At 42.0% G+C, this 23081-nt stretch overlaps 1 protein-coding gene across 2 annotated transcripts in view; it reads right to left on the reverse strand.

Annotated features, from left to right (window-relative positions):
• Window positions 1-23081, reverse strand: part of DCAF1 (DDB1 and CUL4 associated factor 1) — a 50471-nt gene that overhangs the window by 10711 nt on the left and 16679 nt on the right. For both annotated transcript variants that reach the window (XM_064667902.1, XM_064667903.1), the window contains exons 10-22: window positions 20429-20608; window positions 19388-19597; window positions 18062-18231; window positions 16828-16952; window positions 14474-15734; window positions 13335-13533; window positions 12550-12632; window positions 11563-11647; window positions 9952-10185; window positions 9324-9417; window positions 8756-8860; window positions 7962-8035; window positions 6872-6976 (exon numbers count right to left, since the gene is read on the reverse strand). In XM_064667902.1, the coding sequence (XP_064523972.1) occupies window positions 6872-6976; window positions 7962-8035; window positions 8756-8860; window positions 9324-9417; window positions 9952-10185; window positions 11563-11647; window positions 12550-12632; window positions 13335-13533; window positions 14474-15734; window positions 16828-16952; window positions 18062-18231; window positions 19388-19597; window positions 20429-20608 (2925 nt within the window). The remainder of the gene's footprint in view (window positions 1-6871; window positions 6977-7961; window positions 8036-8755; window positions 8861-9323; window positions 9418-9951; window positions 10186-11562; window positions 11648-12549; window positions 12633-13334; window positions 13534-14473; window positions 15735-16827; window positions 16953-18061; window positions 18232-19387; window positions 19598-20428; window positions 20609-23081) is intronic.

The raw sequence follows: 23081 nt of genomic DNA on the forward strand, positions 1-23081 counted from the left end.
TTGTTGCTTATTTGACATGGCTTCAGCTGTTACAAAAAGCTTCATCTCACACCTGATTCACTTTTTCTTCCTCTACCAGAAGCTGATTCACAGTGCAAAACAAGGCATTGCACCAATAGTTCTGTGCCCAGCTTCCTGTGACTGCTTTATGAACTGCTCAGCTGTCACCAGCCCCCTGCTCACCTCCATCATCACCTCCAAGTCAACACCTCTCACCTGCAGCTGCTTTCCAGCAACAGTGCCTTCCTCTGAAAACAGTCTCTATTGCACCTCTCAGTTTGAATCATGCCATATGGTATTGCTCTAACTATTCTTATCTTCCTCTAGGAGGCTGCCTTTTCTCTACCTTCAAAACACTTAATCCAACGTCAGTGAAGCTTTTCCCACCATTTCAAATCTTTCAGCTCATATTTAATTCACTTCTGGATATTGGTAGCCAAGTCTAATCATCTGCTGGAAAGTATCTGCTTGTCTAAGTTGCTTATTTCACCCAGGTTTGTTTTCTTTTTAAAGAAATTCCTGTTTCCCGTAATCTCATTATTTTGGTTAATTTATTTGTTTACTTCTCCCCCTCTTTCACCCTCCTTTCCCAAGTTTCTCCTAGAGCAAAGCAAACTCATTTTCAGTAATCTGATCCCTTCCAAATTATCAGTATTATTTTAATTACTTCCTATTTTCACCCTGGGAAGGGGCTTTGCCTTCATAAAAAAGAACTTACAATTTTCTGTTCAAATACAAGTTCCCTGAAGAATGTTTCACTCCAGAGGAATAAGTGTTTTAGCAATTTATCTTTCTCCACAGACTTGTCATATCTTCTGACAGCTGTTCTCTCTGCTCCCAAAGCAGCTGTGTAGCACGTTGGTCCTTTCTGAGCCTTTGCCATGCAATTCTCAGGAGTGACCATGTCTGCTTTTCAGTCACTTAAAAGTTTCTACCCAATTCCTCCCCCAACCACTTCTTAACACACTCCCTGAACAAGGGGCAGTAGAAAAAGCTTAAATATAGCCAAAAGACTCCCTGGTCAAGCATGTAAGGAATTTCACTTCCTAGATTACCTAGTGTCTATCCCTCTCCTCAGCCAGCAAACCCATTTCCTATTATGTACCATTAAATTCATTGTAAGTATTCGTCTCCCTCACACTACAAGGCTGCACCTGCTTTTACTTTTCTTTGCCACTTCAGTGTTAGAATTTCTACTTTTTCATAGCCATTAATGAGATCACAGAGCTAAGAAATGTAGAAGCCTGGGAATGTGCAGGAGTTACTCTATGTAACAAGCAAGGAATCTTACCATGGGCTTCTACGCAGGTGTAGGTATGTGCAGATTTAATACAGGAAACAGCACACAGCGTGCAGTGTGTCACAGAGGCAAAACATGGAGTGGAGAAATAAAAAGCAGTTAATCTCTTAGTCTATGTAAGTAGGTTTAGCTTGTCTAAACTTACCTGTGATGAATGAAAAAGCATCCACAATACAGACAAACAAAAGCTTTAAAGGGAACGGGCCTCTGATGGATCGGGAGGTTCAGCTGGGACTCTTTGGATCAAACTCTGGTTTTGCCTATGGAATGTTTCCATTTTACCTGATGATGATCAATCTGACTCCAGTCACTGTTCTCTCTGAGGCATGTGCAAGCCATCATTTCACTTGAGATAAATGTGTTCTAACATGACTGTTGATTCTCTGTGCTGTAGGGCTCAGAGATAATATATGGTGTACAGAACTAGGAACAATTTCTCAGTTTGCTTCTCTTCCTTCCTCTTGCTGATCTCATGCTCTCACTCACAAAAATAAGCTCGTTCCTTTAATTCCATGACAAAGAACAACAGTGCATAAAGGAATTTCAAAATTTGGCAGGTAAATGAACTCTCTCTCTCTCTGGACAAGAATTTGTTCCTTTGTTTTCTCAAGCTTCTGACTGGCATTTCTCATCACAGCTGAGGCAGCTTTTATTTTCTTGGATCCCAGCTATTCTGGGAATTCTAGAAAGATGTGTTAGGTGAGAGGAAGGACACCTTTGATTTCTGTCATTGAACAGGCAAAATATGCTTTTATCTCTGCTGAAGCTGTTTTACTCCGTAATACTAAGTCTACCCTTCCAAAAACTCCAAATACTTCTCTAAGAATTTCCTCTGTTTCAACTGAAAGCTACTGAAAATGGATTTTGAAACAGCAGAATAGGCTGAAGCGGCCACAGTTATTTGCTACTATCTAAAAAATGTGGTAACAAGTACCGAGAAAAAAATGTGGTAAGAAGTACTGAGAAAAAATTTCTTTTAAAAATGTGTTTTGGAGGACGCCTGTTCAAAAGATGTATCTGTTCTGTAAAAAGGTCTTTGACAGAAACCACTCTTTACTTAGGCTGCAACTAAGCTCCAAGATTCCTATTAAGGTGTGCAATAAACACATATTTATTATCACTTGAGACATTTGTCTGAAAATACTTGTTCCCAGCTATTTTTCTGTAAACCATTTCATCTTGAGCAGGATTTCAAATCAAACCATATCTTTCAGTGTTACAGGAACAGCTCCTGAAATGGACCTTCAGTTAATGGTCCCTGATGACATAAATCATTCGAGTCAGCTTGTAGTGGCAAAGCACCACCGTGGTCTGATGGGTCCCAAATACTTGTGCCAATATGGATTAAGGTTTGTGGGGTCTTTCCCCCAGCAAATCAATATCCACATGAAAAAAACCAAACCAACCATAGAACAGAACAGCAATAAAAGTACAGTTGAATTGCTGTTGCAGGCAGATAGGGGGAGAATCCTAAAAAAAAAGTAGGAACTGGGATCACAAAGACCACATAGAAATCTGAGGAAAACATTACCCATCCTGGCTAAACCATATGTTAGAATAGCGATTGTCTTTCGAGTCTTTATTGCCTTATCTCCAAAGCTTTCATTTCCCATCACCTAGAATTTTCTAAACCAATGCAAAAAGACAAATTACACACCTACCATCACCATTTCGATAGCCCAGAAGCACTGCAGGATAATTAACAGTTCTTCAGTTCTGGCAAAAGAAGTAGAACACACTTTATAGGACAGGGACAGCTAGGTGAAGCAATCTGCTGCTGAAGCTGCAAATGTCCCTCAGCATGACAATAACTGAGAACACTACTTAAGCCTCACAGATGTATCACCCACACATACCACAGAGAGAAAAAACAGCCCTTAAACCACTAATATGGAGAGGACAATGAAAATAGGGAAGGAAAAATGCACAGACTGAAAATCCCAAAACCCACTCAGAAGATTACACTATCCAGAGCTCAGTTTTGAGTCTGCTTTGTCTTCAGCCAGTGCCACTGGGTTTAGTTTTTCTGACCACTTCATATTCCTGGTCTCTTTTTCTAGCCTGTGGCACCTGACATTTCCTCTGAAACCCCTGGACTGCCTCACTGCAGAAGACAGATTACCAAGTGAAACAGGGGATACTAATCAGCCAAGAAAGAGAAATAAGTAAGAATAGAGCAAGCTAACAACCAAAAGATGGTCCAGGCTCTGTACTAGTAGCTCAGACACACACCTGATTTTTGCTAAGTCTAACTCTGAAGGAGTGTATCAAAACAGTGGCAAATACAGCAGGAAGAAGAATTTGCTGCCGGACTGAAAAATAAGAAACCCTTACATATTTCACATAGACTGAACATAGTTCTGCAAATACTTGTGAGTGAGACTGTCAATTGCTGATGGATCCATTTAGACACTCACCCAGCACCAAGATAATACACAAAACTCATGGAAGTTCAAGGCAGAAGGACTGGTATTTCTGGAGTAAAACATCCAACAAAAGAGCCTGCAAACGGACTCTCGCTAAGCACAAGACATCTTCGCTTCCCCTCAGTTACCACAGTAAGTACAGACCACAGAGTATCAATATCCTTTAGCATTTGTGCTGTTCAACAGCTCTGGACTGCTGGCCATACCTAGGGAAAGGCAGTTTCCCAGAGACCTCACAGGAAAGGGTAGTACAACCCCAGGGAAGAACTCAGCCACAGTGGTGCTGTTCTCCAGCACTGCCAATAAAACTACAAACATTTACTGCAGCAGCACCACACACAAACCAGCTGAGTCAGCCTAGTCATTTCATTTGAGGGCAATTTATGGAGCAGACCAGTTAACCTTCCAAGATTTGGATTGAGAAAGGAGTTGAATAGAGTTTTGTTTCTTAAATTACGGAAGGAATGGAAAGATATCCACAGACCAACCATCCCCACTAGGTTCATTTTAAAGACGCTTAGTCTCCTGCTTTTCAAAAACCTGTCACAGAGCTATCAGCTGACATTTGTCAGAACTGACATCATGAGGCATTAAAATTTCAAGTTAAAAAAATGCCAGACAGATATTTTTCTCCACAGTTCTTAACTTATCTCTAGCACAATTTTTAAAGCAGTTTTATTCTGGATACATGACTTCCGAGCTAGGCTTGCCCATCAGACACCCTTCTATCTGAGTACTCACCACCTTCTGTACAGGCAAAAAAAGGTCCTCATAGACCCCTGTAGGTCAGATAGAAAAATACAAACATACACCAAGTCGAGGTGTGAATGCCCAGGGATCAAACAGATTAGTATCTGCTCTAAAAACCTTGACCAAAAAGATACCAGGTTCATGTTGATTCATATGGATTTCCCTCTCCACCATTTTCAAGAAAAAGATCAGAAAGCATCTTCTTTCAGCCAGAAGTGGTTTTAGAATCCCTGTGAGAAGTCCCAACAAGCTTCAAAGGTTATAACCAGTTTTTCAAACTCTAAATCACAGACACTAACTAGGCAAGTAGTGAACACCTACATAAGTGTGAGCTTATGTATACACAGAAAAATCCTCTCATGAGGAAACAAATTACTTTTGTTGGTCTCAACAGACAGGTGTGCCAGAGGGATTCCATCTTTCTTCTGGAAAACCTCTCCTCATTCTAGCTCAATGCTGGATGTCTCTATGGAGACAAAAGCTGTATTTTGTAAGACTAAGAGCAGAACAAACCTGGAGGAATAGCATGGATGGAACAGCTACGGGACAGAGAGGAAAGCATCAGTTTATGTTTTGCTAAATATACATAGATTGAATTTAATTTGAGTTTATAAGTGTTTATATTAAAACCAAATCTCTTTTTAAAGAAACCTTATTGCAACCATCCCCGAAAGTTACTATCTAGGAAACATCTACAAACCTCAGAAATGGAGACCATAAACCCCAGCAATTATGCAATATCAATTAGTCACTCAGCTTGCAAATCGATCCCGGAGCAGCTTTGTTTGAACACTCCATCAGCTTTACAGAAAAGCTTTTAGCACACTTAAACTCTGCCTGGGGCCACCTCTATCTGCAAGACAGGAAGTGTCCCCAGAACACACCTGATGGGTGACAGATCCCTTATCTCTGCTGGGTACCCGGTGTAACAGCCTGGAACCATTGACTGCCTTATACAAACACAGATCTCCCCTTGAGTCAACACTTAACAGTGATTTTGCAAAACAGTGCCCTGATAGCTGCTGGTTAATCATTGTACAATGCAAAACCTATTTCTGCTACTATTTTTTTTTCAATTTTATAAAGAAAATATAAATTAGCTTACAGAAAGGGGACAAAAACGTGGAAGCAGAGACAAAAATAGAAACTATTGCCCAAGGCAAGCACTGGAAGGCTAGGAAGTAGAAAGGAAGGAAAGAACAATAATCTCTCTTCCCTCTTCATTGCTTCCCAAGAAATTATGCTCTTCCCAAGAAATTCTACTCTTTTCATCCATCCAATCTAGGGATAGAAACAATGACCAACGATTTCAAAAGAATGCCAAGACTTCAAATGCAACCTTGTAGCACATTCAGAGGCCAGGACACAAACTGTACACCCAAACCAGAACTGCTGCTTTATCTTCAGCATTACAGTGAAGTTGTAATAACAACAACTAACTGCAAAGAAAATTACTCTTTCCTGGGACCTGCAGTCTTCTGAACTAGCGAGTACAAGTTTTAACCTAGCAAGGGGAAGATTCAGACACAGAAAGGGTATCAGAAATCCAGCTTTCCACAGAGTCTGGAAAAAACCCATCAAAGTATTACCTTCCAGCATTCTTTGGAAAAAGGTGAAGTCAGCTTTTCTCACAGGAGATACAAATGTACCGTTTACTAGAATGCAGGCACCATGGAGCAAAGAATAATGCATTTAAAATCTTTAGGGAATAGAAGCATAAAGTCTTTGCCTTTCAAAAAAAACCCACAAAACACCTGACACCCAAAAAGCTACAAATTTTGTCACTGTACTATAGTAAGCATTCTGTGCTACTGTGTATATACTACCAGCTGCACCCTGAGGGGCCCTTACTGCAGTTCTTAGCTCTTTTGTCAAGTTGCCAGAAATCAAACGGCTGATCTGAGAAGGAAAACCAACACATCCCAGTGCAAACCTGCAGCCCTCTTGAAAATTCTTAAAACATTTTGCTGTGTACAAGTACTGAGCAGTTTCACTGCATTAGCCATAGGTTACATCTCATTCAGAAACTGGTGACAAGTTATGCCCAAATACGAGACTTGGAATTGAAAAAGAAAAAACCTCAAGCACTGCTGTTTCTAATGGGTGTCAAAATATTTAAAAAAAAGGCAGAACAAACAGCACAGCTTCTGATCAAGATTGAAATATTAGAGAAATTAATCAATAAACTATAAATGGTTGCGTTAGTTTACAGTGCACAAAGTTACTGTTCACACAGGCTCTGTGTAGACAGCCTGAGCTTACACTGGCAGTAAAGTGATCTACTTCACATTAAGTGAGACCAAATGAGGCCTCTGTACTTTCTTGGTAATAAATGAACACATGTAGAGGGCTAACAGCTACCCTTGAACACCCAGGTTAGTGCTGTGCTTCTCACCTGATCTTCTTCTTCATCCTCTTCATCTTCTGCCAGACGCTGCCGGCCCACTTCATACAGCCTGCAAACCGTATCCATGTTCATGGCATCCATGCTGCCTTGATTCTGAAGGGGAGATGCCCGCACAGCAGTTAGCCCCAGGAATTAAGCTCAGCTTTTGTATTCAATGCTACATCTGATCTCAATCACATCACCAAAATCCCTCTCTCCCTTTTACCAGCAGCAGTACAATTAGCACTAAAACCGAGTCTTTTTGGTCTCAAGGAACCACATGCACTGAGAGGATGCTACAAGCTGTCATATAGAGAGAGTTCCAGAAGACAGCAGTGACACCCCAGCAACCACATCCCCTGAAACAGCATTTCCAATGACTCCCATAAAAGAAAATTTTCTTGGTCTGACAACGTTGCCATCTCCAACTTCAGTAGTTAAACGTGAAGTTTGTCCTGCTAGAGGTTCTTGACTCGCTTTTTTGGTCTGTAAGGATCAGTGGTTCAGAGTATGAAGCTGACAGGACTTTAAATTAGTCACTACATGTGTATAGTCAGGTTTCAAGAAATTGGGATCTGACAACATAATACTGGGCAAAGAACTGGACCCCTAACAAGCCAGAAGTTTCACTCAGTAATCTTTCTTTCAAGCCCTTAGCTTGTGGGATGTTGCTAGGAAAGCAAATGCAAAAGGAACAATAAGAGTGATTCACAGAAAAGTTCCATGGGAAGTCCCACAAAGATTGCTTTGCCCAGTTATTTGGTACAGAGCACGTTTTAATTTGCAATAATAGGAAACTACTGCTATACATAGGAAAAATGCATTTCTCTCTATGCTCCTGAGAAGGAAAACCTCTGCACATTTTGAAGTGGGAAGAGTTTGAAGAAGAGAAGCAAATGAGTTCAGAAGTTTAAGGAACGAGAGGCAGCAAAACAAGACTGCAGTGGGTGGAAAACAAAAAACTAAAGGCATCTTTATCATCATCAAAACAACACCACTGCTTAGGACATGAATTGAACAGCAGGAACTCTAAAAAAGAAACAAGCACTGCACTGAAACAACAGCTACAGAGGCCAGAGTTTATTCTTAGCTGCTTTACCTCAATGACAGCCAGATAGCAGTCCTTGCTGTCTGTGCACAGGTCAAAGATATTCCTCTTTACATCTATGGTGGCTGGAAAACATCACAGAACAAACTCAGTGGTTAACTGCAGGTTACTTAATGCTCAGTGGAAAAAAAAAGAAGGTGTAAAAGCAGATAATACAATCTTGGGACAAGAAAGAACAGCTGAAACAGAAGTGACATGAACATTTTTAACTAATTCAACCTGTAATAAAGAATAGAATGTTGGAGACCACTGTAGAAAACAGTCATGTAAACTCTTAACCTGCTCTGCACAGAGCTTCCTCCCTTGATAGTACATTTATTGGCTTCCCTAAGCACAGTAAACAACAGATCATCTTTCAGAATAGGTTGCAATGCAGGGACTGAATTGTGACCTGTGTATCCTTTCAATAGCAAAAGCCACATTTGTTTATGTCCATAGCAGTAATTAGCACAGCTCCAGAAGCTGAAGAAAGGGCTCTTCCTGCAATGAGACCAGTGCTATCCTGGCCAAATGTCCTACTATCTCAGATTATGCCTTACTTGGAAAGAAGAAAGGAAAATAAAGCCAGAATTCCTGAGCACTAGCAAGTAAGGCAATCAGACAATGAATGGGATATGATAGTTGAAATTATTTCAGTGTTAAACTCAATTCTTGTGCTTTAATCAGAACAGGCCACAGCAGTTCGTTTCCTCACATGTGCAAAGGAGAGAAGAAGTGAATGTTACTAAGCAGAACTTGCAATAAACCTTCAAACCTTCAGACCAAGCTATTTGCTCCTCTCTTACCTATAGGTTTATAATCAGTTGCATTAAATGTCCTGAAAGAAGAGCCAAAGGGACTTCTCATTCTCTCCTCCAGAAGGTCATCCTCATCATCTGCCTGCAACATAGCTGGTACAAGGAAAGATTATTCCACAAATCTGCCTTCCATTCGTCACTATCATTAATCAACTTAAGATCAAGCCAGACTCTGAGAGGAATTTTCTTTATATTTAATAGCTTGGCAAGACCCATTTAATATCTACTCTTCCAGAGCTGCCTTTACTGATACTACAGATCATCAAAACTAATACAGAGGACAAAATCATTTTCTCAAGCATCATCAGATCTGCCATTATACAACAGGTTGCTTTTTAATCTCCTCAATTAGTTGTGATATTGCTGATATTACAGAAAACTGTCTTTGTCAGCAATACATGCAGCGTGAACATCCTGGAAAAAATCCAGTTCACACGTGCCAGTAAGGCCTGGGGTTAAACAGACTCTCTGAAGCTTCCAATTTCACTGAATGAGCATCTACTTATCTCAAACAAGAGGGGACCAAGGAGAGTGATGTAAGGCTGAGAAGTCCTACCTCCATACATCACCGTGCCAGTATAGTTGAAGACCACACGACACTGGTCCAGTGCAGGTACTGTGTGTAACAAGTGGAAAGTTCGGAGGTCCCACTGAAAAGACACAGGCTAAGGAACAACAAACAACTGGAAGCTTACAAACCCTTTTCAACACAGTGGCAAAGAAATGATTAGCTGTGTTCAAGAAACTTCACTGCCACTTTCGTGTAAATATGATGGAACCAGAGTTGGATTCTAGCGCCGCAATTCCCTTCCAAGCATTCAAAATGAAAGAGCTCTTACTCAAAATGCCATTCCCAGTCACAAGAGGTTACTGCAGTAGCTTCAAGGTTGATCTTGGTTAGGGATGGGAAGAGAGCAGAGGTATTATGCAGTATATCAGAAAAAAAAATTCTCTCTTGCTCTCTCTCTCTCTCTCAAGTATTTTCCCTAGGCTATATCAGAGGCAGAATCTAGATTTAAATTAGTTACCTGTCTGACAGTCCCTACTCCCTTGAGTCACAGATTCCAGTTACCACACACAACGTGTAACACAAACCATTAATAAAACTTCTGCAAACAGCTACTTGTTCATCTACCAGTTGTTTAGGTACCAGCACCTCAGTTACCACAGCGGCCAAAGGATACAATTTCAGTGTTGACTATGACCTCCAGCCCATTGGGATGGAAAACACCACTGATAGTCATGTTGAATTTGTCAAACTTGTGGATGGCTTGTGCTGATCTGACATCCCAGAGAACACCATCATTTAGGACAAGGTCATCAGTGGGGTTAAAGGTGGCACAGTTCTTCTTGTAGTTGTTGGCAAGATCTGGGTTAAACAGAGTCAATAGCTTGTTGCCAGTCTGAATATCATAGATCTTTTAGATTAAAAAGAAAAAGAAAGATTAGTCACAATTTGTAATATAGTTGTGCCTAAGATCACCCCATGTTCCCTCTTCTAGAATCACCCCATTCCCCCTTTTACTTTTCCATTTCACATGACAGCATTCCATAAATCATCCTTCCTACCAGCCCTTTAATAGTTTTTCACAGCTGGAACTAAGCCTCACAAGTTTTGGCCAGGACTCAGCTTACTGCAGGGTCACTGCCATGTTTCACTACAGTCAGGATGAGTTCCAAAGAAACTAACCCTGCTATGAGGAGTGGGCTGGGAAGCTGCACTCACAAGGTACTACTTAGCTAAAAACTCTCAGAAATGGAACTGTTTTCAGAGCAGATGGTATTTACAAACATTAAAACTCCAAAGCACACAGTGAGGGGAAAAAAACCCAAAAACTGTAGAAAAGGAGTTAAAATTCCTGGCATCTATACAGAAAGGCAACTTTCTGAGCTCTGTCACAACAAACTGTTGGAATATAAAAAGGGTTATAACCAGTAAAAAGGGTTTATGATCATCTCCTCGATAAACTGGGTCTGTAAAAGCCCTCAGAGCCAAGCTCTTGCTCCAACACTCTACAACTGGAAAACAAATCTATTTATCAGGTAAACACAATACACAAACTGATCTGACTTTCAGCTAAATCCAAGTTAAAAACTGGGCAGGAATGGAGAGTTTACTTAAACAAATCAGAGTAACATGTAAAATTATAAATAATTTGATTAAGTTATATTTCATGACTATTTTTTATGCAAATACTCTGAGAGACAGTGCCCATAACAAATGCAAATTAGCACTGAGAAGCAGCAGAAGCTTTCTGCAGCCTGCATCTGTCCAATTTGCAGGTATTCACAGAAAAACCAGAACAGCATTCTCTGAAAATCTAGGGATAAAATTAAATTGCTTGAAAACAAGTTGCAAATTTGGGAGGGCAAAAGAAGGATACTTTAAATAGGTTATTTCCCATAGCTGTTGACTGAGATACTGTTTACAGTAGAACTTTATTATTATTATTGCTATTACTGAAAAATCATGCAAAGAAAGCAACTTCAGGGGAAAAAAAATCCTGCATGATCTCTCTCAAATGAACAAAACAAAGCAGAAATTCTACAATTGCCCTGAATATTAACCAAAGAGGCAACACACCCACATTGCTTGTGCTACAGCCAGTTTGGGACGGCCAAGTTTATACCCTCAGACATGGAGAAGTTATTTGACACTTTCAAAGCTCTCCTCTGAAGCTTCTTAGCTCACCAGTTACACGGAGCATCACAGCACCCAGATCAGTTAATAAACACCCTATGGAGGATTATAGTCCTGTCACAGCCTCACAACCACGAGCTTTCCTGGTACTTACATGTGCAATGTCTCCCTTTGTGCCAATGACCCTGTCCTGAGAGTGCTTGCTGAACTCCACATAGTGGTCATCAGGGAAGGAATGCCTGGAGACAGAGGCATTAAAACGTCAAGGAACTGCAGATTCTGCGTGAACCAAACACAACCCCAACACCTCCAGCACGGGTTTCGACAACAGAGAAAACCAAACATGCAGAAAACACTCCCCTTTCCACTGACTGTGGAAATGACAGTGCTGAAATGCTCCGTGGGCATTTGCAGGGAAACCTCTCTTACAGACACAGCCTCTACAGCAGATCAGTGACAAAACCACAAGCAGCAAATTCACAGACTTGTCACCAACAGGGTCTGCCATAAACACAACGCTGTTTAGAGGACTGGGCAACGACTGGCATCATGAACATTCAAATACACATGCAGGCCTGAGGCTTCTGTGGCCTTTTCTCTGAAGAATGGCCCCAAACAGGTCACACCAAAACAGCTGCTTACAACTAAGGCAGACAACAGTCAAACCTTTTAAAAATGAAGAGTCTGCCACCCATTTTTTAATGGGAAGGAACAATTGTAAATACTGAAACAGATTTTAAACAGCTTTATCCAGGACTGAAATAGCTTGTGTCAGGTCTGAAAATTTCCCAATGCAAATCAGCACTGCTAGTCAAATTCTGAACTGGCTACAGAAATACTGTCAAGGTAATTTACAAACATGAGAATAAAAACAAACATATGTCTTTGCCTTTGGGAGCAACAGTGATTTTACTGATCTATTTTGCATTAAACAGGACTTTAGGTAGTTAGAATTTAGTTAAAATTTACTCTACGTGTACACAATAAAACAGGGAAGATGCTAACACAAGAAAGGGAGCACATTTTACTTTTCACAAGAGACATTATGAGATCTCTGATATTCTGTTTTTCAGAGTTTCTTCCTATATCAAATTGTTCTTCTAATTGCAGCATATCCACAGCTGAACCAGAGTATACCTACTTCATATCAAAGACAGACTTCATTCCCCACAATGCAGACAGAGGTTGGCTCCACGTAGCAGATGTCAGCAATAAAGATCCATCCTGGATTTCCAGATTGGAGTGAAGGAGGAGGGAGGGAAAACAGAGGTTATAATTTTATCTCTACACATTTACCTTACACATACACGATAAATGTAGGAACTTTGTGCTTAATAAACTGCTCCTATAGGGATAAAAATCTAGGTATCTAATACGATGTATAATATAAAGAGCCCTTGGCAGACAAAGAAAAACATTACAGATAACAATGGGAATGCTCTTAACCTATGATGTTAAGAACAGATAAACACAGAATAATCCATGCTTGAACGTTCATGTCCTGTGAGTGGAGTCCATTCTGCTTATAAATCAGTATCTTATTTCTTCCTAGAATCATCCCCCAAAAGATTTCTTTCTCCAGCAAAGGGAGGTTATATAAACTCTGATACTTTATCTCATGCTTATCTTAAATAGTCAGTTTAAGCATTTTTACACTTGCAGACATATATATTAATTTCTTATGAAGGCACACAGCCACTGTGTATCTCCTCTATCATCTTGGGAAGAAAAAAAATAATTGTAGGACTCACAAGAGAAAGAATATACAATTATCACTTCACTGTACTTCAAAGTACTTCAACAACAGGTATTGCAGGCCAGCCAGCAGGTGCATTTTGGATGTACATGTCCACATGGGCCCAAAACATGCCAGGGCTTTAGGCAGTGAGAATTTTTAAAAACCAGAACAGGTTTGTAATTCCTTACCCTGGATGGCTCGAGGTGCGTGATGGCAGAGTTATGGCAGTTGTAACTGGCCTCTTCCTGTCCACTGAACACGTTATAGAGTTTCAACTGCCCCGTGCAGGTACCCAGCATTAAGAATCGTTCTCTTGCAGAAAATGCACAACAGGTAAAGCCACTCTCATCCTCGTTTGCTTCCCTGAACACAGAAATTGGACGGAACCTGGAGAAGGCAAAAATACACAGGTCACCCGAAAGAGAGAACAAAAGCAAAACTGAAATGCTGTGATATTAAATCCAGCCCTTAAAAATCATGTAGGCACAAGTTACAGCTTTCTTCTAGAGCAAGGTAAGTGTCAACTGTAAGACTAGTGCTCAAGTCAGTATGTTACAACATGTTTGGAACCTTTCAGGGTTTGTTTAGCGCTATTTAGTACTTCTGTTAAAGCACATCATTAAGTTGAAGCACCTGGAGTCCATCTTCAAAGTTGTATTGATGGAAACTCTGTAATGCGATCACCTGGATAAGTAGAGACAGCCAGCAAAAAAATCTTCTAACAGTTCTGAAACACTCAATACAAGAAGACATGGCACATCAGCCAAACAACCCCCTGACATTGTAACTTCCCACGGTGACACTGGTTTCACTGTCAAGATGCTTTCATGAATGTGTCATCTTTATTTTTATAAATTTTACATCACCTTCCAATTTAACCTCAGGAAAGAAAGGCCACATGAAAAGGCAACTTGCAGTGCTGTGGATTCAGCTGCAAGAGCAAAATATGGATTCCACTGTCCTGCATCTGTCAGCCAACCATCCTCAAGGCTCTGCTACACTCTTGTGGAAAACTGGTGTTACATACTTACCTTCCAAAGGAGAACAAAGAGCTTCGAGCTTCAGCAGTCAGTGTTGCTCATGAATTAACATGATATTGAAAATGAAGAGTGCTTTATGTACTAAGGGGCAGTAGTAAGGACAAGACAAACAGAACAACTTCTAAATACGCCTTTCAAGGTTCTGTGAATTAAAACACTGTCACTGAATTAAAACACTTTTCTCTCCAAGGATACTTCACTGTGGGACTGCACAGCCTGAATCCAAGTAAGGCTTTTTGGCACAGGGGGCATCCTGAGAGGGACCACAAAACATTTTTCTTCCTTACCTGCTAAATATAAGGTGTCTATCAAAGCAGCCACCATCCACCCCTCCGTACTTCGGAAAGGCTGCCCTGCGGGTCAGCCGTGAGGTAAAGTTAGTTGGCGCCTGGCGCCTCTGTTTTGGCTCAGGACACTGGTGGGGAGTAAAGAGAGAGAAAGGGGGACAGGTGGCAACAGGGTTCTTGCAGCGGGCGTGCTGCTCCCTAAGGTACTCTGTGATTATACTGTCCAGCGTGGGTGGGGAAGGAAGGTGTCTGTCCAGCTGCTTTTTGATAGCTGGGCTCTGGCTGTAGGCGCCATGGTCCGATTTTTGTCGCAACACTCTGATTTTCCTGCCGTTGCAGGGAGACGGCCTCTCCCTCACAAAGCTAATCCTGCCAATCAGAGGAGAGTTGCTGGCATAAGAAGGGCCTGGAAGGGCAGGTGGACCTTGGGATGCCGACGGCCTTGCCTGAGCATGGACAGAGGTGGCAGCAGAACCTACAGCAGTGTGGCTACTCAACCGTGCCGAGATGCCGTTCGCTATGCGGGGAGTGCGAGGCAGGGTCACGGGAGAGGCAGCGGCCGCCACAGGGGTGAAGGCAGACGAGTGAGATGCTGCAGTCATGGGCAGGTCAGCCTCCTTGGTAAGGACAGACGCCGTTTCTCCCAGGCCCTTAGAGATGAGATGGTTCCGAATCAGCAGCAGCAGCTCCTTCTCAGGAAACGTGATCCTTGACTGGGCCACCACGTCCGCCTTCTGCAGCCGAGCCAGAGAGACGTCGGTGCCGATGAGCAAGGGCTTGCCCGACACGCGCTCGATCAGCTCTGCCGCGTACTTGCAGAACTTCACATGCTCACTGCGCTTGTCCTGCAGCACCGGCTCCTTCATCAGCTGCTGGATCTGACAGCTGCTGAACAGGGGGAGCTTGCTGATGATCTGCCGGACGGTGCTGCTGCGCGACAGCCCCACCAAGGCTTTGCAGGCCAGCGCCCGGATCTGGTCAGCGTCGGTGATGGGCATCTTCACAGACAGCAACGACAGCAGCACTTTGATGCCGTTGTTGGACTGCACCACATTCCACATCTTGGCCAACGTATGCTCACTGCTCTTGGGGGCCTGAGGAAGCTTTCGCCGAGGAGTTCCAGAGATGAATTTCCCGATACTGGAGATCCGGTTATCTGGGCCACAGACACAATTGATGATGATCTGAAGGGCTGATTTCTGAATCTCGGCATCGTGGATGAAAAACTCACCCTCAGCAACTCCAAGGATGATACTAATACCTAGTGAGGGAAAGAAATAGTTTCTTTAGTACTCTAAAATGTATCCTATACAGTTGATCGGACAAGTAAGGGAGTCTTCCAATGAACTTGAAGAAAGTCGATAATTCTCTTCCTTCTAGAAATTTCTGAAGTTCTGCTAACACATTCTTCTACCTCACTGGCAAAATGTTTTTCTGCACTGCTGCTCCTCCACTTTATCATCAGTAAGCAGAGAGTCAAACAATCTGTCAGAGGGGGTGATCAGGCATGGCCCAGGAGAGCAAAACCTCAGATATCTGGACCAGAGCAAGATGCACAGGCACACCCTGATCGCTACTGCACAGAGCAACTCTCTTGTATAAACACAAGGTGAACAAAGAGACGAAGGAAGGGGACCATGTCACTGAGGGGGAAAAAAATAAATCATATTGCAACTTCTAAAAGGAGTCAGGCAAAAATGAAACTTTGGGTTTATTTTGTTTTCCCAAGGAGTTCCTACTAGTTTAACATCTGCTTCAGAAGATCAAAACCCTTAAAGAATTGGTATTTGTCTGCAAAAAGTTTTTGTGCAAAAGAAATTGGTTGTTGCCTACATCTAGTACTCTGCCTGCCTTTTGCCTTTTCTTTAAAAAAAAAAAAAATAAAAATCAGGCCCCAGTTAATGCACAAGCCTTGGATCTGATCCAGGCACATGTCAGTCATTTAAATACTGAACCTGCCAGGTAGCCAGTTACAGCATAACTCACACAGCAATAATTGTTCCTCTCCCATACTCTCAAGTGCCATATCCCCAGGAGACCTAAATTTCTGGGAAGCTGAGGAAATCTAATAGTCCCATTACACAAGAATATTTGTCTCCACCTGTTAATAGGCTCTTGAAAACAAGTGCAAGAGAAAGACGGGTCTCCAGATTTGTAACCCAACCACAGTGTTCATCATGACACAATTTTAATCACAGTCCACTCTCCTACTTATTTGCATCCTTGGCAGTAACTCCGAGTATGTGAATTATTTTAACCCTGGTCTGACGGTAGGCGAGAAACAACCAGCCAAAAACTATGTAGCAGAAGACAACTGATGAATGTGTAAGTCATCAGGACCATATTCAGCTTACCCACGGTGGAAACAGTAGATCCAGCTTCATCTAGCACATCCACAGGTTCTGCCAGCTGCAACTGGATTTTAGGAACCACAGTCAGGATGGCCAGTACATCCAAAGCATATCGTACTGTGTCATTCCTGGAACACAACAACAGAAGAACTTCTTAGAGGTGCATGCACAGAGTTATTTCAGTAACAAAAAATAGCATTCAATCTACTCTACTCCAACAAATGGAAGTAAAGCAGTCACGTCTGCTGTATTTGATGGCACCTTTTGATTTTAGCTTATTCCACTCTTAAAGGGCTGGTCTCCACAGAAGGCAGTGCTCACATGTACACCATTGCCTGCAGTCTGCCAACATTTATCCCACACACCCCACAGGCTCCTAAAAGCACTGTAATTTTGTATTTATAAAAATAAGAATTTTAAGACTTATCCACAAAAGCATTCTAAATTAGGCTTCTAAATCTATTCTAACTCTACATCTTAGTTGGGAAATGTTGCTGTACAAAATACTCTGTCACCAGTCAGCTAGGAAGGAAGTTTTTCTGAAGCCAAGGGAAACTGTTTAGCAGCAAAGCAGACAATTGTGATAGGGAAAAGGGATGATTAGGAAGAGATGGGAGAGCAGAACATTTCAAGAAAAGAGGAGGAGGTCTGTAAGCCCAGGTAGCAATTAGGAAACAGCTGCAGAAGGTAAGAAACAGGAGAACAGAAACTACCCAGGAGAGTGCAACCTGAGAGAGAGGGAGGGAATTGCAGAAGCAAAACAGATTTCAAAGTCTTTCAGGTTGAGTCAGGCAAAGAGCTCCTATAGGCAGTAGAAATGAGGAGGGAGTCCTGATCCACCTCATTCTATGATTAAGATATATCTGGATTTCATCCCATATTTGGAACATTTTCTAGCCTTTCTCTAACAAAAAGGTAAACAAATTTTGAGACAGATAAAAAGTGGCACAGAACTCTGCTTAAACTATGATGCTGCTTTCCCAGAAATCAAAGGCCTGAGGCATTTTGGCTCTTCAGAAATCTCTTGGCATCCCTCTCTCTACCTCAAAATTTTAGTCCTGCCTTCCACAGTGTTAACTACCATAAGCACTGGGTAGCCACAGCACAGGCCCTAGCAGCACTAACCACTACGTGACTGTTTTAAATGCCATCAGGGTAGAAAATCTAGAAATGCAATGTCCTGCCCAAGAGCCACAACTCGCTGCACTCAAGTACAGCAGCACAGCAAACAGCTCACCTTGCATAGTACGTCTTCCAGTTGCAGGCTATGGAAATGAGCTGGAGCATGAGTTGGACACAAGACAGTTTGAGAAAAACCTCTGCTGGCTCCCAGTAGAGCTGTGCTGGACCGTACTCAATCAGGAACTCCATCATCTCTACAATCTGCTCATGAGTATATGAACAGGCCTGCAGGGAAGGGGAAGCATAGGATCACAAGGGTTACAAACTCACACATCAAATCCCCCACTGCTGGGATTTAACTGAAAACTGCATTTACAAGATTAGACTACCACTGTCTCTTGCAGATTAAGTATTTACTTTCTGTTTTATTCCTCGGTTATAAAAGAATACAGCAACAGTCACTGTAATAAGCTTAAGGATAATATCCTTTAAGTTTCTTTACAGTTTTAGAAAGCTTAGGCCAATTTAAGAAGAAAAGCTACATTAAATTAAAATTCTACTCAGCTTTTAAACTACTAACGTAATAGTTACTACACATCATTCAAAATACATATCTGCTAAAATATTAAAAAAGGTTGCTAAAAATATTCAATTACAGTTTCTAAGTTCTGACAACAAAATACACTGAAGAAAAAGAGAAATTTCTAACAATTTCTTGCCTTTCAATATTTTTTAATTACACAAGAAGGCAACAGCTTATACACATTTCTTTAGTTACTAAAAATAACTGATTTTTGCAGAAGCAAAAACATCCTTATATCTTTCTTATTTCAGTTCTTCTAGAAAACCACCAAATTAAACTAGAAATCACAGGTGAATGTGCTCCCTCCAAAGAAGCAGCCATAAAATCCAGTTTTAAAAAACAAAACAAATCAACAAAACCAGGCAAAATTAGGGAAAAAAAAATTCATGGCCAACACCATGGATTATTATCTATCTGGATCTCCCAGGTAATTTATAAAAACAATGGTGGCCAAAAGAAACATTTATCATTGTCAAATCAAACTTATTTCCAAGTTTTTCAACATTATGTACCTCTCTACACACAGATTTTGTCCTTCCAGAGATTCAAAGCATAGAAAAAACCACAGGTAACAAAAATATCCTGCCTTTAAGTGTTTGAGAGATGGAAAGGGAACCACAACAGACGAGCAGGAACATTAATCAAATGTAATTCAGATAAACCTCAAGGGCTTTCCTGTACTTTCCTATTGCAGTGTCATTCCACAAGTCAGGAAAAAAGCACAAATAAAATAATCCCTATGAATTGCACACTGCCCAGTTATTCCACTGGTCTCAAAAGACATCCACACACATCTGCAGCCTGGGTTCACTTGAAAAATGCAACAGCCATGTTAAAAGCTTGCACCACACTCCTCACCTTGTAGGGGGGCTGTGGATGGACCAGGATGCCACCCTCGGTGCGCTGCAGAGACTGCTTCACCTGCTCCAGCTTGATGGCCAGGTGAGCCTCGAAGTACCTGCGCAGGGCCATGCAGGTGTGCTTCCCCGTCTGGCGGCTGGCAAAGATCTCATCGTCGCTCAGCAGGGCTCCTTGGTCTTCCAGGTTCAAGATCTCCAGAGTGCTTATCTTCAAAAAGAGTGGGGAAAAAAAAGGTTTCATCAGCCCAGTCTTCGCGGGAAAAAAAAGCATCTACAGCTCTCAGCTGCAGTTGTACTAAACCCAGACACACTGATTTTACTGTACAGGACATACAAGCCCACTCAGAGCTGACTAAGGCTGTTTGAACAGGAAAGGGTATCTGCTTGGGAAATAGTGAGTCAAATTGAACCATTCCCTCTCCTTCACTATCTGTGAAGAAAGAAACCCAGAGTTCCATCACTGTAGGTCTGGAGGCAGTGCCTAGTACTAGCAGGCATTATATGGCACAACACAGTGTTACACCCTGCAGCACTAATGTCCCCAAGGTAGACACAACCCAAGCAGCAGAACTGCACAGCAACACCCTGCATACACTCCAGCTTTTGTACATAAACAGTGTAATTTGTGCCCATAAGGTACCGTGGTTACACAGCACACACACAGTTGTACCTCTCCAGGAACAAGGCTGGATTTATCCACATCCAAAAGGGTGCATGGCAATACTGCACATGTATCTGGAATGGTGAGAAACATTTGGACTCCCACTGCTTGAATAAGTACTGCTTAACCTTGCAGTTGCACCAAAAAGCTCCCAAAGGGTAGCAAGTCTCTAGACAATAATCATAATATTAAAAATAATAAAGATAAAGGGACCAACATTGCTTAGAAAACTCACCCCACCTCTCCATCTCTTCCGAACTGAGGAGGAAAAACCCCAAGCAAAACCAAACAGAAGAACAGAACTCTCCACAGTTGCACTGCAAAGGGTGGAAACCCTGACACTAAAACCCTGCTCCCCACTAAAACCACGAGCCTTACCAGGTTAACCAGACGCCGAAGGCCATCGTGCCTGTCAAACAGCTCCAGGACAGCACGGAAGGAGAAGCAAATGGAGAAGAACATGGTGGCATGGCAGCAGCCCGAGGCATGGGAGCACTCCATCAGCCATAAGGTGTAGTTCACCACATCTGAAAGCACATTATGGGGGTGCATGCACACCTAGAAAGCAAAAGAACATTCTTGAGAAGGACTTCAAACAGATTGCTGAAGAGAATTTGTCTAAGGAGAACGAGGGCTCTTTGAGAAGCAAACAGAGGATGAATATCAGTTATTCTCAGCTTGACTTGGGACATCTGAGACAGGAAACAAAAATTCCCATTTCCAGATCACTAAAAAAGCCAAATAAACTCTGTGAGACTAATAAAGCCTATGATTTGGCAACGAAAGACTAGCAATTGGTCCATTCCCAGAGCAAAACACAGTAAATACAGCAGCCTTAGTATAGTATAATTCCAGGGAGTCTTTCTCCATACCACTTCCAGATATCCAAAGAATGATTTGCTAGAGGCAGAGAAGAGAAGCTTCCACTGAAGAAACAAAAATTCCTCTCAGTGTAACAGTAGCATATGCTGTGTTGAGGTTCCAGCAAAGCTGGCAGCACTGAAGCCAGTGGGAATTGTAAGGATCATCAAATCCAAGTCTAAAGCCTGACTTTCTCAGGAAACAGACAATTGAGCTGGTCTTTTCCCTTCTCAGACCCTGCCTCCGAGATGTGCAGACCATGTGCTCAGAACTGCACCTTCCATATGCCTGTTGGCTTCTAATGAGGAGGAACTCAGAACTCTCTGCCAGAGTCAATGCCAGGAGGAACAGCACCGAGCTGAAGCCATGGCACCAGCTGCTATATGCCAAGTTAGCAGAGTTTTCCCTCTCTTCTCTGCTGTGCTGGACATACTCAGACAATACAATGCTACCAGCTTCAGACCTGAGGCTTGGCATGGACTGTGTGACAAGGGACTGACCCTTGAAACTGGTTTCCTATGAAATCCAGAAGTCCCACAGAAATCTGCTCTACCTGGTATCTGTAGATATTGGGGATAACATCCGGCAGAAGACACAATATCACTACAAAACAGCTGCATGATTTTATGACATGGCCTGAGGATGTCAAGCAGAAGGAATCCTCATGTAGCACCCTGCCATGGCTTTTGGCCTTCCTTTGGAACAGCCACGCAAGCAGCAAGGAGAATCAGGGAAAAATACAACAAAAGGTTCAAAGAGAGCACATGGAGTTTTCTCATCATGAAGTTCAGAGAAACACCAGAGCAGCTCATGTGCAGTCAGGGTCCATCTTTCTAACAAAATGGGCAAAAAAGTGGAATGAATGTTATTCCCATCACAGCTTTCTTCCCCACATAAGGGAGATGTAATAAAGGGCACAGACAGCCCAGATAAACCATGATTACCAAAAGGCTTTAGAGTTCATTCCTACAAACACCTGCAGAACATAAATGCCAACAGAGTCCACGCAGATACAGCCTTAAAAAACCACTACCAGTCCAGCCTTATGTGCTCAGGAGTCTTAAGCATGTTGAATCACAACACACATTCAGACAGCATCAAAAACTAGGAAAGAATAAGCAGAAATGTACAGTTACTATTTAACTGGTTCCATTTTCAGCTGAAAAAAAGAAGAAAATGCTAGACAATGACAGGGACAGGCCAGCAATCAAAAGCCATCATCTCAAGCAGAGCAGAGCTGAAGGGTTAAGGCTACAACTTTGCAGTTGCTTTGAATGACTCTTAGAGCAGGATGCTCCCACAGGCCAGGACTAATGCTCACAAGCATCTTTTTTTTTCCTCCTTGGCATGGTTAGCAACTTCAGAATAAACTGGATCAGTTCACAGATCTGGCTCAGCACACACATGCTGCTGGCAGTACGAAAAAACAAAAGAAATAAAAAAGGAAACAGAATCACTGCTCAAAGTACCTGAGAAACTGAAGCCTAAGGGAATACTGCCCTATGGACCCATCTGAAGGGATGGTCACTGCAGGGACACTACTGAACCCAGAGGATGAGTTCTCTAAAGCATTTTTTTTCTATGTTAAAATATGAGGTAAGAAACATTACCATCATTGACATTTTTTTAACATGTATAAGTTCAGGCACAGAGAACCCACAGTGTCATTTAATGTGGTTTTCTGAACAATGCAGACCAGACCTGCATTTTTGGGTCTCTTGCTGCACTCCACCACCTCCACAGAAGTTGTGCTGCTGTCTGGAATCTGACTGAGGGACTGTGTAACACTGAAGTTGTCCACACTGGATGGAAAAAGCAATCTCAACTATGGCAATCCATTGGAACAGATTGGAAAAGAAAGACAAATGAGAATGGAGGTTTTTGTTGGGGTTTTTTTGAGGGAAAGAGGGAATAATAGGATGAAAAGAGTGATGAAAACATTGAGACAATGCTGACAAGGTCTTCAGTTAACTCCCTAGGAACTGAAATCCACACCCTTGAAACAAAACACTCAAATACACTATTATTCATATACTTGCTAGTGCCTCTGCACATACCACAGTCATCCACACAGATTTGCTTTTCAGCTTAAGAGATGTTTATTCACTGTTTGAACACAGGTAGGAACAGTGAGAAATGATGGAATCACTGCAGTTATGGGACAAGGACG

The sequence above is a fragment of the Pseudopipra pipra genome, chromosome 11, assembly GCF_036250125.1.
Source record: "Pseudopipra pipra isolate bDixPip1 chromosome 11, bDixPip1.hap1, whole genome shotgun sequence".
Classification (NCBI taxonomy): Eukaryota; Metazoa; Chordata; class Aves; order Passeriformes; family Pipridae; genus Pseudopipra; species Pseudopipra pipra.